Genomic DNA, 13,847 nt, shown 5'->3' on the forward strand with positions numbered 1-13,847 from the left:
CTTTGGGGAAGAAAAAAAAATTATAATAAATAATTCCTATCCTTTACACAGCAATTTACATAAAATTTTAAAAAAGCATCAGCACATATCACTTTGCATGCTACAGTAATTGAGCAACTTTTGCCTGTTGTTGTTCCCATTAATATACAGTCTCTTATGCTTGTTACCGGGATTTTTATTTTCAATTATTTTTTACCTTGAAAGCAGTACTTCACATAAGGAATGAAATTTAAATAACTTTTTTTTCTAGTCACTGTGTCTACAAAGCTCAGGATCTTGATAATGGCAAACTTGTATTACTTCAGATTTAATGATTCAGATTTAATGGACTGAACCAAAAAAAAGATACTCTGAGGTTAAAAATAAGGAGCAGTTCTTCCCTGGCCTGCAATCTGGAAGGAGTTTTAATGCCAAACTGACCAACCCTTAAGGAATTTCTCAAATATTTTAATAGGATAGAATAATAGTAGTCCTACTACTAAAATCAGCCTGAGAGAAATATGGAAAGCAAACCCTTCTTTGCTGCATCTATCAGAAAGTTCACCTTAAAAGCTGATATTATTTAAGGGTTTGGTACATGCATATTTAAGTTATTTTTGTGCTCCTTACTTCTGCATTATATTAAACACAAAAGTACTTGACTCAGGCTCTTACTCTATTCATCAAATCCCTGCTTTGCCCATGCCACAAAAAATAAGACTTACAATATCAAAATAGAATGCAATTTTTAGACCTGAATGGAATGATTATGTAATTTCTAAAGAAATTACTCATTTTGAACATTTAAAGATGGCTTTTTCTTCCCCTACTACTAAAATATGCCAAATGTATCTAGAGAATAACATAAATAGCTGAAGTATATAGATGAATATTGGCAGCTTTCTTTTAAATACTCTGAGGCTGTATCTTCAACACATCTCTCAGAATATGGCACATAACCCTGCACTGCCCCCCTTTTTAACAAATAGGTTTTTACAAATCTACAGTTGAAAAGGTATCAGCGAGTTCAACGGACTGAAAACGTAAGAAAGCGAATATACCTGATTCAATAGAGTAGACAATTTCTGCATTTTTTCCTTTGTCCTTATCTAATGCTGTAACCTGGAGCACAGCTGATCCAACAGCTGCTGACTCATACACTCGTCCTTCATAGGAAGGGCTGGTGAACCATGGGGCGTGGTCGTTTGTGTCGCTGACATTGACGACGATTCTGGCGTAGTTGCGCTTCACAGGAACATCCTGATCCCGAACCTGCAACAGTCAGCACATCACCAGTCATTAGCACTGTTTTTTCAGTAGTTCACCAGGTATTAGCAATAATTCAAGGTGCAATCAGTCACAAAGACTACATAAAAATTAAATGTGCAAATAAATGTTTGAATTATGGGGACAAACTAGAATGACATTTAAAGTATGTCTGTCATTCACAATAGAAGTAATCTCATGAGTACCTACCATTACTGTGAGAATATGCTGGTTCATGGTCTCATGGTCCAGTTTTTCTGAGGTATAAAGGGAGCCAGTTGCAGGGTCCAGACGAAATTTTTTAAGACTGATGGGATCAGTGCTGCCCTGCATTGTATAAATCAGCTTATTCTTCTCATCTCTGTCTGTGGCACTGACTTGCAGAATTTCTGTCTCTGGTAAGGTATCCTCAGGTATAACAACTTCATATTTTGAAGCAGAAAACTGAGGCCTGTGATTATTTGTATCTATGACTTTGATGTACACCTGAAATGATACAATGGGAAGAAGAAAACCTTGATATTTGGTATAAAAAAAAAAAGAGATAAAAGGAGGATATTTCATTAAAAATCTGACCATAATACTGAAGTAATCCACCTCAAGACAATTTTACTTTGCTAGGAGGAGGAGGAGGAGAGATCCAAGATGTGTAGGAAAGAAGAATGTTACTGAAGCCAAATCTACCTTACCTTCCCCAAAGTCAAAACAGAAATCTGTACAACCAGAAGCATCTTAGATAAGACATCTTAAAGGGAATTATTTTTGTCCAAAGCAATGCAAAAAAACCCAAAACCCTCCTCATTAATTTTGGAATTAAAAATTAAAAATATACAATATGGATCCTAGAGTGGGTAAAAATCCCAAAAAATTTTGGGGTACAAAGGTACAATTTTAAGCAATGTTTTTTCAAGGCAGTGCATGTATAATACTCCTCCCTTGCCCTCACATAAAACCAGTCCTCTTTCAGCCCCTCACATCTGCAAGTCTAGACAAGAACAGAGAAGTGGTGGAATTGCCACAAAAATGCATTCTTTCAAAGAACTGCAGGTGGTATTGCCTACTAATCTCCAGCCATGTAGCACAATTTCAGCATAGCTCACTGGTCACCAACATGATTTCTCTGAAGTTACAGTTAAATTAAATCAGATGCTTAAATTGCATCCTTGTATAGTATTGCTCACTGGAACCACACAAGATCCCTGCACCCCCACTTGCTTTTGACAGCACCAAAGTCTTGTACAAAGAGGGTAAGACAGACAGCCACCATCCTGTTCCTTCAACAGTGATAACATCAGACAAGCAACAGTAATGCAAAGGACTTGGCAAGTAGACAGCAAAGCTCCAGCAACACACAGCTAAATTAAAGTTCTTTATGTGCTGCACATACAGCCATGCTTTTATCCATCCAAAGGTTAGGTGCTTTCTATAAATTTGTTAAGGGCTGTATATAAAAAGGTTTTTAAAACATGTACTTACAATATTGTAAGTGGGTTAAATTGCTCTTGGAAGACACTGCTTTCCATTGGTAACTGGGGGAGTTTACAGATGTAATTTAGAGAAGTGCATGCAGTAGAAACTAAATTAGATGAATCCTGATGGTGGCAAATAATTAGGAAATGGCATACCTCTTGCTACAGGAAGAGGAAACATCAACCTTGCAAAACTAGCATCTTAGTCTGATAAAATGCCTTGCAAGATGTTGCTATGGAGACTAAGGAGTTTGGTTTTGTCACAGATTAGAAACAGATTAAAGAAAAGAAACAAAGAGTTAGAATAAATATTGACTTTCAGTGGGGAGAAATATTAATGGTATATGACCCAGGATACATATTAGGACAAGCTTTTAAATACATTAACTAACAAATTCAATTGGAAGATGAAAAGCAAGAATAAGTATTACATTAAAAATGTGGTCTTTTTATATTGTCATTGTAAGACACGATGCAATTAAGCAACACAAGCAGAGCTGTTAGTTTCTTTTTAAATTTTGTATAAATAAAATACATTTTAATGCCTCTTGGAAGGAATAAGACAGAAGGGTCTAATACACTCTCAAAGCATTTGAGTAAAAACAGCTGCTCACTGAAAAATGGGCCTCAGGAAAATTAAAAATGATACCAAACTAAGAGGAAAAAACAAATTTAAAAAAAGCATAAAACCTCAACACTCAATACAAATCAAACTATAAAAATATTTTTGCATAAATTAAAGTTTTAAAGGCCGTATACAAATACAACACTTCATTAATGGATCCTATGCTTTCAAAAGTAACTCATTACCAATTTTTTAATTACACTTCCACCCCAAGAAATTATTAAGGTCAGACTCGGGAAAAAAAAAGGTGAAAAGACAAGGTGTCAAACACAATGAATTTAAATTAAAATTGCTATTTAAGTTCACGTTTATTTCCACTCCCAAATGAGGAAACACAGAAACTAAGGTTAAAATTGAAAGTGAGAAGGTATGAAACTACAGAGCAATTCTGTTAAGTGAATCTTTGGAGCAGAAAACATGGCCACCTGTGCTGCTGGTAGTACTCATAACAAATAAAAGAAAATCAGCATTTCTAGAATGGAGCACCACAAAAAAAAACATACATGCAGACTATTAAGTTTAACATCAGGAATGTAGTGACTGCAAAACCAACATTAGTGCCTGCAGGACTAACTGTATATCCAATGAACCAGCTTAACTGAAAAGTGAGTCACTGATCATAGCATCAGGATTTACCAACAACTCTGGCACTAGCTAGTGAAGCAATTAAAATGACACAGAAGAAATCCTCCAAAAAAATACTGCTGGGCTAAGCAGATAAGGAGTTAGCACCTCAAGATGTACAGCATTATTAAATATGAATTATTAAAAAAAAAAATTGCTAAGAAATAAACAGTGACTCAGTCACTATAAATGGTTAGCTCAGGTATTCCATTACTTGTCACATTAGTTGCTCAGGCTGCAGTTTTTCTCCACACTGGTAAACACAACTACAAATACACAACTTCATATATTAGTGTAATAATTTTAAATTTTAATTTAAAGTGAAGAGTGTTTTATCTACATACTCTAGGATTCATTTTTCTCTCAGTGACATCATTACTTTATGCCCCTGTGCAAATTCTGGTGGACAAACATAACGTGACCTGATGGGTTCCCTTTTGGTAACTTGTTTAACTCTGCACACTGGGCTGCTTTTATAAGGGCAGGTGGAAGGAATTGCCCCCTTCTGTTTGATACTCACTGATGGGAATGTAGATCCACCACAGTTTTAAGCCCTGCAGTACAGGAGAGACCTTTACAAAATGAAACAAATCCAATGAAAGGTCATTAAAATCAGTGAGGATTGAAAAGCACAGGAGGGATGCAAGAAAGAGCCAGACTCTCCTCAGAGATGCACAGTGAAAGGACAGGAGGTGACACTCACAAGCCCCAATACAACCAGACATAAGAAAAAAAAAATTTTCAAGGAGAGTTATTAAACACCAGCATAAGAGCAATTCCAAGGAAGAGATGGTGTGCCTAGTCATCCCAGGCAGTTAGAACCTGACCAGTCACTGAAAAACTTGATCACCTATGCAGTTTGCTTTGCTTTGACCAGGAGTTTTAACTAGAACTCCAAGGGCTCTTTCCAATGTAAACTGTTAAATAAATATTAAAAAATGTTCTAAGGAAGCCTTATTTTCAATTCAGGAATTTTTACTGAGGGTGACAGGTGCTAGATGTGCAATTACCTTTTAAATGTAAGAGGACCAAATTGTCATGTAAACTGTTAAGACCTTGAAGTTAAATGGAAAGAACGTGCAGAAATAATTGTCAGTGCAGTTTTAAAGACCCATACAGAAAATTTTTTTAGTGGGTCTGAGAACAAAACACATTAAGAACTTGTGTCAATTCCAACATAACATGTAGCATAAAATAGCTAGTGAACATTTCTCAATTAAACTAAAAGATTCAATTAAAATGAAATATGCTAATATTATTTCTTAAGAAAGAGGCACAATCTAGACATCAGCAGACCATAACATGATCTTTCAAACAAAATGCTCTGGAACTAAAGAAACTTTATGAATTTTGCAAAAATACACAAGGGCTGTGTTGCACAGCTGCCTTCTGCCCACAGATCCCACTGAGAGCAATGCACACTGGTTATACAGAGAACAAAGCAGCCCAGGATTACTTTGAGGAAGGACTTCAAATCTATTAATAATCTGGCAGGTGAAACCTAAACTTGCATAGGGATGTATTGATTGCTACTAAGAGGAGATATGTGCCATTGACAAAACATACTCAATGTGCAATATTTACACATAATGTTCCTTCAGATTGCTTTAATATCATTTTTCCCTTACTGATTCTATGTGGAGTTCAAAACCTACTCCTGTCTCATAATTACATTATAGTTATACTGACATATTTATAATCATTTTTATAAATAAAAAATTGTATTACCCAGAGATAATATAACTTCATTTCAGTTCTAAATGTCTCTGTAGAGCAGTGTAATCACAAGCAAGCAAAAGTGCATACAAAAATGTAGTAAATTAAGATTATTCTACATTTCATTACCAAAATATCATATCCATAAAAACTGTGAATAAAGAAAGAGTAAATATTCTGCAATAGCAAAGCAATAGGTAAAATGCTGCAATTAGCTGCAAACCATCTGAAGTATTACTTTCAAGGAAAAAAAACTGATTTACATAGCAATGACTGCAAGTGGCTATAGCTAAAAAACAGGACTATTTCTTTTTGTTATCCCCTAAAAATCAATTCAGTAGTTCATTTTTCACTACTTACAGCCTCTGAATAAACTCTTCTGTTTCAGTACATAGGTACACTGACTTATGGGATTTAGTTATTTAGTTTCTGTATTTTTATTTTATTTCTAATCATAATCCTTCCAAGTGTGACACTAGTAGTTTCTAACATCATGTCAAGCACCACTACTGTAGGCCTGGAATTTGTTTGTCCTTGCTTTGCCTCATACATTTGGCATTTAGATGCATGCAAAATTCTAATAGCCTCCACGCCTACTATTGCTTTATTTTTCAAACAAGCTATTTAACTGAAGTCCTGAAAGAGTCAAATGCTCTACAGATGTTAATGGCCCAAGGCCAACAAATGCCTTCCAGTTTTAAAGTCAGATTCAATACACTGCTTTTACACAGTAAGATTTTCATTTCTTATGCCCCTCCTCAATTTCTTGCAAATGCCACTTCCTTTTTAAAATTAAATGTAAAATTACTTAATCTGCTGTTAATCAAGATCTGTTGAATTGTTTACTGTATATCCAGTGTTTATAGCAATTACTTTGTAAACTAAAAGCTCTGTATGGCATATTGTTGTTCCTCATGTATGCACTCAGAATTCAGAATTTCTTTTGCCTGTCACTCCATTTTAACTGTTTATCAGCCCTTAGAAGAACCCAATGTCACATTTAAACTTTAACCATCAGTATTTCAGCAGTGAGTAATGGAGATTGCACACTGGCAGCCATAAATCACACCTTCAGTTTTGATATTGTATCAACATTTTTAACCCCTTAATTTAAGTCTGATCTGAAATGCATCCTTCAAGGGCTAGTCCTGAGGGTTATTTTAGCAGGTTAGTGCATTTGGGTGGGCCAGGAGTTATGAGGGTGATAAGAGAAGCAATTAAAATCAGGATCATGCACCAACAGTTGCAGAGCTTGATCTAGTCCACACTCCTCAATCTAATACACCAGAGTGAGATTCCAACAGCAACAGGGAAACTTGTGCTTATCCCACAAGCAGGGCAAAAGGAAGACAATGCAAAGCAAGTCTTTGTGCTTATTTTGTAACAGAAACCACAACCTCTGATCCTGCCAAGCCTGAGAGAGGAAGTGAAAGATATGAAAACAATCATAGAAAAGCAATCACAGAAATGACAAACTTGAGACTACTACTCCAATTCTTCTGGAGAAGAGCGCTGTGGGGTAGATGTTTATCATGTTCACTTAGCTTTGCAAAAAGTGTTAAAATAACAAATTCATTTACAGAACTCAAACAAAAGGTACACTGTGAATTCCCAAGAAGAACTAAATTAATCAATCACATAACTCAGAGGAAGAGAAAGGATGAGGGCTAAAGACAAAGCAGATTATGGTTCAACTGTGACAGCTCAGGACATCTGCATAAATTCAGCTATGCAAGCAGCAGCACTGGATAGGCTATCTGCATTCACCAAGGCCGCATGTTAAGCCTTTTCTAGTCCCCAGGCTACCCCAACAGAAAGTAGGATGGAGTTTTGAATGCACTTTTGGGAGGGGGGTAACTGTTTATGGAAAAGCCTCTTTTTGACTTTTAGCTGAATTTGTGTTTCTTCTATTTTTTGTCCTAAGTAATTCCTGCCTTCTATCCAGCATGCTGTAATCGCTAGAAGTGAATCTGCTCAATACTTTTACTACCAGTAGGCAAATTTTAACAGCTTTACAGCAGGATTCTCCAAATCTTTTATAGTGGTTATCAGCACCAGAGGCAATGGCACCACAGCTGTGATTGCAGCAATTTCCTACTGGGAAATATGTTGCTGTCTTTGAAGATTCATGGTCTACAAAAATCACAATTGTCACCTTTAAAGGAAAAGGCATTTCTCAAAGGAAACTTGGTCACCTTATACTATCAAATTTACACTATTTGACCTATCAAGCCTTCAGACATGAAGTCAGCTCAATAATGATTCTGTTTAAAATCCTGAACATTGACAAGAAACATCTTTTCCCCTGGCCAAAAGCAGAAGACAACATATAAGACATTAGAAAAGGTAACAGGAAAAACATATGCACTTCACAGAAGGTGAACAAGAAGAAATTGCATTTGTAGCACAGATCTCTATGTACAGAAAAGACAGCAGCAACCCAGTTATTGCTCTTTGAGTGCCTGAGGTGTAGGTAATACAGACACATCACTGTCCAAGTCAAACAGTCTTTAATCAGTAAATAAAGCCTTTCCTTTCTATCTGGAAGAAAAGAGAAGCTCCTCTGTGATCCTCTATTCACACCAACCTCAGCTAACCTGTACTTTCAAACATATTCAGGTTCTGGGCTAGGGAAATAAACTAGATGGGATAAACAGGCGGGATACACATCATAAACTACTTTACTATTAATTATTTCCAGTGCTGTCACAAAAGTCTTCTGCACCTTTAAGTGAACTTATTAGTCCAACTGCAAAGAATTGCTACCATCACGGAGCCTTAATAAAAAGGTAATTTTAAAACATTGGTTTGTCTGAGGTTGCTGCTATTTGGAGATTGCTAAACAATCTCTACTTCCACCAAAACTAAAATAAAGTATTTGGGACAATACAAGGAGATATTATAATCTAAACCTTGTTTATATGTGAACACTATGCAGAAGAAGCAGCTCAGTTTCATATAAAACATTACTCGGACATTGTATAACTGGTCATCCACAGATCTTGCAGAGGGAGGGGAACCACGAGATATTTTAAATGGTTGTCTTTAAATTTCAAGTAAAGCAATCCATTTATTTAGTGATTTTGGGGGAGCTTGTAAAGAGAAGTAAATCAGATGAGTAGTATTAATCCTTTTCTTGTGAGAAAGTCATGGATGCAGGAGCTTAGTTTCTGTTTTCATTTATTTAGCTGTAGGAACGTGTTATAACTTAAAAGCTGTTCAGACTACTGTATAGTAACACACCACCTCACACCAAACAACATGGCTCTGTGAATATCAGAATTCAATTCTATTTTAGACAAAGTCCCTAATTTAAATAAACCATGTTCATTGTCTAGGATTAAGAAAAAGGTAAGAAGAAAACCCAACACCTTCACTACCCTCCAGCTACATACCCCCCCTTTAATAAGTGCCTCATCAGAAAGTTCATTACCTGAGTGCTGATAGATCTGGTTCCATCTGTTGCTTCTACTGTCAAGTTGTAATTTGATTTCTGTTCTGCATCAAGAGGTCTTGCAACAATGATAGTTCCTGTGCCTTTGTCCACATCAAATCGACTGTCATAGTTGCCACCTTGTTCAGGAAATTGTGAGAAGGAGAAGTTAATAAAATGCATTATTGCTTCATTGTTTTCATGTATGATCATGTTCTGTCTTCCAATGCTTAATGAAAGTGGAACTATATATACACATATATCTATACATACATTTAGTTTAAATACTTTAGGTTTTTTCCTGGTAACATGATGTGCTGCTAATAGATATTTAAAAGTGAGTAGTTTTGGACAAAGCTGACTTGCCTGGCTCATGGAAAGTCAGCAGGGACATTTTTTTATTAGCAAGATTCTCTAATTAAAAAGAAAATATATCCATGAAATGTAATGATTCCACAGAGCAGGACATTTAGAATTACTGTGTCAAATGCAATAGTTCCTTTTAGGCAGATTTTCAGCTACTGAGTGAAAAACATACTTTTTATCAAAATACATTAAAATTCCAAATCAGACATACAAAGTTTTGTCTTTTGGAGAAGAGTACATATTATTATAATCATATATGACTAGAGATAAGGCTGAAATCTCCAAAGGAGTCTCATCTTAATGCTGAGTACCTAAAGAATTCACTATCTCACTTACTGAGATAGGCAGAATTCAGAATAGTGCTAATTGTTTAAATGCCCGATGTTTAAATATGGCCAAGTTCCTTTTCTGAAGCAAATTATCTCAATTTCCCTTGTGAAACTTTCAAATTACTCTTTGAAATATAGTTAAATAACTGCGTAGATCAATAGCTACACTCAGTTGCTTAAACATTTAATTGATCATCATCCTGCCACCCGGAGCAGAGTGTCCTGAGAATGCAATGTCCATTAAATCCAAATACTATTAGTGATGATGAATACTACCATTTAACTACAATTGCTTTAGCCCTCTCAATAAACTGCCTAAAATGGAAGAATCAATTTTTATTTTGGTCAAGGCAGTGCTAGATATGGCAAACCCATTTCTCCTAATTATGGCCATGTGTTTTTCTAATTCTATTTTACAAAGATAGCAGATAGCATTCAGATATCATCTGAGTGCTTTTTTTTCCCTTTAACAAGATTATACATGCTAAGCTTTGCAAATCACTAAATGCCTTTTATGAAAAGCCACGGTTAGAAGTGAGAGGGTGAAGTTCCAAAGGTTGCAAATTTGAACTTAGTCCAAGAAAAAAACAGTAAACACTGAAATGAGCCCCCATTCACATGTAAAAAGGGTTTTGCCTTTAGAAGGTTCCACTACACGACAAACATATCAGTTTAGGAAAGATGGGCTGGGTTCTGCTTCACTGGATTTGAGATATTTGATAATGACCAACACTGCATAATTTTTCTAGCTCAATTGAAAGCCAGCTCCTCTTACTGGCCCAGCAGCAGTTTCTGAATCACTCAAATGGATAGAAACTGGACATCATGAAAGGCAGCAGCTTTTTTCCTTTCTTATCAGATATACATGAATTTTTTTAATGGGCTTTGTGCAGGATGTCAGTTTTAGAAGGTGAATCTTGTTTTTCCTTCTTTAGCTAGCAGGCAAAACCATTTTCTCAGATGTCTCAATGAAGTTCTCTACATTTTAAGAGAAGAGTAGAGTGAATGAGCATGAATTGGTACAATCAGTTTTCCTGACAGAAAGACAAGCCCTCTAACCAACATTTTTCCCTTTCTTATCAAGAAAATCACCAGGGCCTTGCCTGTATTTTTAGCAGTGATATCTGGTGGTCCACTGAAGCAGAACTCAACCCAAACTTCTGCATCTAGTACACTGAAAGTGTAACAGCAACAGTTTTGGCCAAAGCCAAAACTGGATGCTCAGAATTGATGCTGTATAAATGTAATGATGACAAAACAAAACAAAAACGAACCTGTCACAAATGCAACCGTGAGCACTTTGATTTCCGAAGGGTTAATAAAATAAATAGTTTATAAATGTACGCTTTCATTTCAGATCTCATAATCTGGTAATAAATTATGTGATCTCAGCAGATACCTTCTGCTGTACAGTTCAGGTCACAAGCCATCTGTAAGATGTAAAATACTTCACTAGCAAGCTTGTCTCCTGGCTCAGCCAAAAAGAAAGAAAGCATGGAAAGCAAGCACAGAACACAAAGGAAAGCTGTCAATCAAATTCATTCATGCTATTAGAAACAGTAAAAGAGGGTGGTAGACCACCTGTAAGAGTAGCCCATAACCTCACAACATGATCACATATCAAATTTTCCAAAACACTTTTACTAAGAAAACTGTCAAAATAAAATGGTTTATTCTACAATGTTTGGACACGTTATGCTCTTTCCCCACGGAGTTTTCTGTATATGTCTTTCTAAAAAGAGCAGGAGGAGGTCATTCATTTTCTGCATTAGGCAAACAATAAAAACATGCAAATGTCCAAACTGTGCTGAATACTTAGAAGCAGCAGATCAAAATAATACTATCAATCAGAATTCTATTCATACATACACACTACTCAGAGTGCATAGCAGTTGAAGTACACTAAAAACTTTTCCATAAAGTACATCCTCAATCTAATTAACAAATTTTGCTGTAAGAGGCCCCAGAAAACATCACTGCTGTGCTGTGGTATGGACTCCAAAAACCTGAGGCCTCTTCTATCTACTCTCTTTCATCTCCATGATTTGCTCTCCTTTTTCTGGCAATGTCACTTTCTTAACCTTTCTTTTAATGGACTCATTTTGGTCTACATACATTTCTTTGCTGTTGACTGGATAACCCTAAATTGAATTGGAACACATGATACCTTCTCATTTTTCCTGCTCATTTTATACCTTCTGCTTTTCTACTCCCATACCTATGTGTTTTTGGGAGAACAGTGAAAGAGCAGCCTCGGTTCCAAAGGCATCAACTTTTTAGTCCCTCTATAGAGTTGTACAGATCTGTAATCCCTAGATTTGTCTAATTGTGAACTTTCTTTTTTTTTCCAATTATAATTTATTTGGACAGGAACTTTTTTTCTTCAAGAATGTATTAGAAAGAACCATTTAAAAATTCTATGTAAGTATTAATGCATTAGCAATGATTATCATAATCATCACAGAATGTTCATGCATGAAGCACGACTTTAGGGAAGACTTGCATCTATTTGCATGTGCTTGAAAATTTTTTGAAAACACACTCAAGTATTTGGCATTTATATATTTCTGTTACTTGTGTCAGTTTCATGAACTTTAACTGTTGCTGTTCTCATGAATGTAATAGAAAAACCACAAATCTATTGAATCACAAGTCTATCAGAAATCTGATAGACTGACAGAGAGACTTTACTTAAGACTAGAAGCAGTTCACTACAAGGCACCGCTCCTGAAACAAAGCTATGACATTGTCCTTGATTCTAACACACAACAAAATTTAGTTTTACTATCAGCTATGCAGTGAACACTCTGTGTATTACAGATGCTCATAAGTCTAGTGACAAAGTCTAAACTTCAAAAAAGTACTATTAATTTTGTTATCATGACATCAACATATAGTAATATTACTGGTTAGAAATCCCCTTTCAATGGTAGAGGTTAAGATATGATTTAGTAAAAAGAATATTTACAGGAAGAAGATTGCTGGGGTTAGGAACATTGCAAGCTTTCCTTTTAGTACTGAATCAAAGGACAGCAAACTGAGAAGCAGCCCAGAGGAGAAGAAATCCATGTGAACAGTAAAATCTCTTTTTGAGCATACTACCCTGATTTGCAGAAAATTAGCATCTTATTGTCTTGTCTATCATAGAGTCTATGAGACTGACTTCATTAGTTTCATTTCAGTGACAATATTCACAAATCAATTTTAAAACTGCAACACAGATATTTTGCAACTTAATTTTAATCTTTGATACAGAGCGGCATTGATAAAAATTAAATAAATTTGACTTATAAAATCCGCATCTGCATTTAAAGAATGTCAAAGCCTTGCATTATTTAGAAGAGTGATTAAAACCAAGCTGCAATGAGCCCTCCAGTATCTCAGACTCCATACATTTGTTTCTAATAATAAAGGCTCTTAAGGCATCCTTACCCGTTATGTCAAACCAAAGTGGTGTTCCAAGAGGTTCAACAGCTATTACACCAATCATGTGAGCAACTGGGTCACTTTCCATCACCGTAAAAGTAAAATATGATTCCTCAAAATAAATAGGCTCTGTGGGTGGGACGGGCTTTGGAATCCATTCTATGTGAAGCCGTGTAGTCGAAGATTTCTGTGGACGACCATTATCTACAGCTTTAATCTGTGAAACAGACACATCTTTTAGGCTACAGGATCACATAAATCATTATGTCACATAAATAGAAAGCAGTAATAAGCTCCAAGCATGTTTGCTCGTGTGAGATATTTCCAAAAAGGTTAAGTGTCTCTCAAAGTGCCACTTGCCCTTCATTATCTGGACAGCAAATGGAGAAAAAGTATGCAGCACCTGACAGCAGCACAAACTGTTACCATAAATTCACTTTTATTTTGCTTTCTTCCTGAAGGTGAGTCAAACTGATTGTTTATGTTCCCTCATCACATAAATTATCTGTCAGGTTCTGGGAAAGAACAGCAGTTCTTAATACACAATACAAACATCTCAAATCATCCTTTAATAAAAAGCAAGCAAACACACAAAACAATACTTCTGGATTTGT

At 35.8% G+C, this 13,847-nt stretch overlaps 1 protein-coding gene across 3 annotated transcripts in view; it reads right to left on the reverse strand.

Moving 5' to 3' along the window:
* The window catches only part of FAT1 (FAT atypical cadherin 1), a 100,511-nt gene that overhangs the window by 32,030 nt on the left and 54,634 nt on the right, over window positions 1-13,847 (reverse strand). For all 3 annotated transcript variants that reach the window (XM_056489172.1, XM_056489173.1, XM_056489171.1), the window contains exons 6-9: window positions 13,240-13,450; window positions 9,113-9,252; window positions 1,456-1,731; window positions 1,041-1,251 (exon numbers count right to left, since the gene is read on the reverse strand). In XM_056489172.1, coding sequence (XP_056345147.1) covers window positions 1,041-1,251; window positions 1,456-1,731; window positions 9,113-9,252; window positions 13,240-13,450 — 838 coding nt within the window. The remainder of the gene's footprint in view (window positions 1-1,040; window positions 1,252-1,455; window positions 1,732-9,112; window positions 9,253-13,239; window positions 13,451-13,847) is intronic.

The sequence above is a fragment of the Oenanthe melanoleuca genome, chromosome 4 (assembly GCF_029582105.1).
Source record: "Oenanthe melanoleuca isolate GR-GAL-2019-014 chromosome 4, OMel1.0, whole genome shotgun sequence".
Lineage (NCBI taxonomy): Eukaryota > Metazoa > Chordata > Aves > Passeriformes > Muscicapidae > Oenanthe > Oenanthe melanoleuca.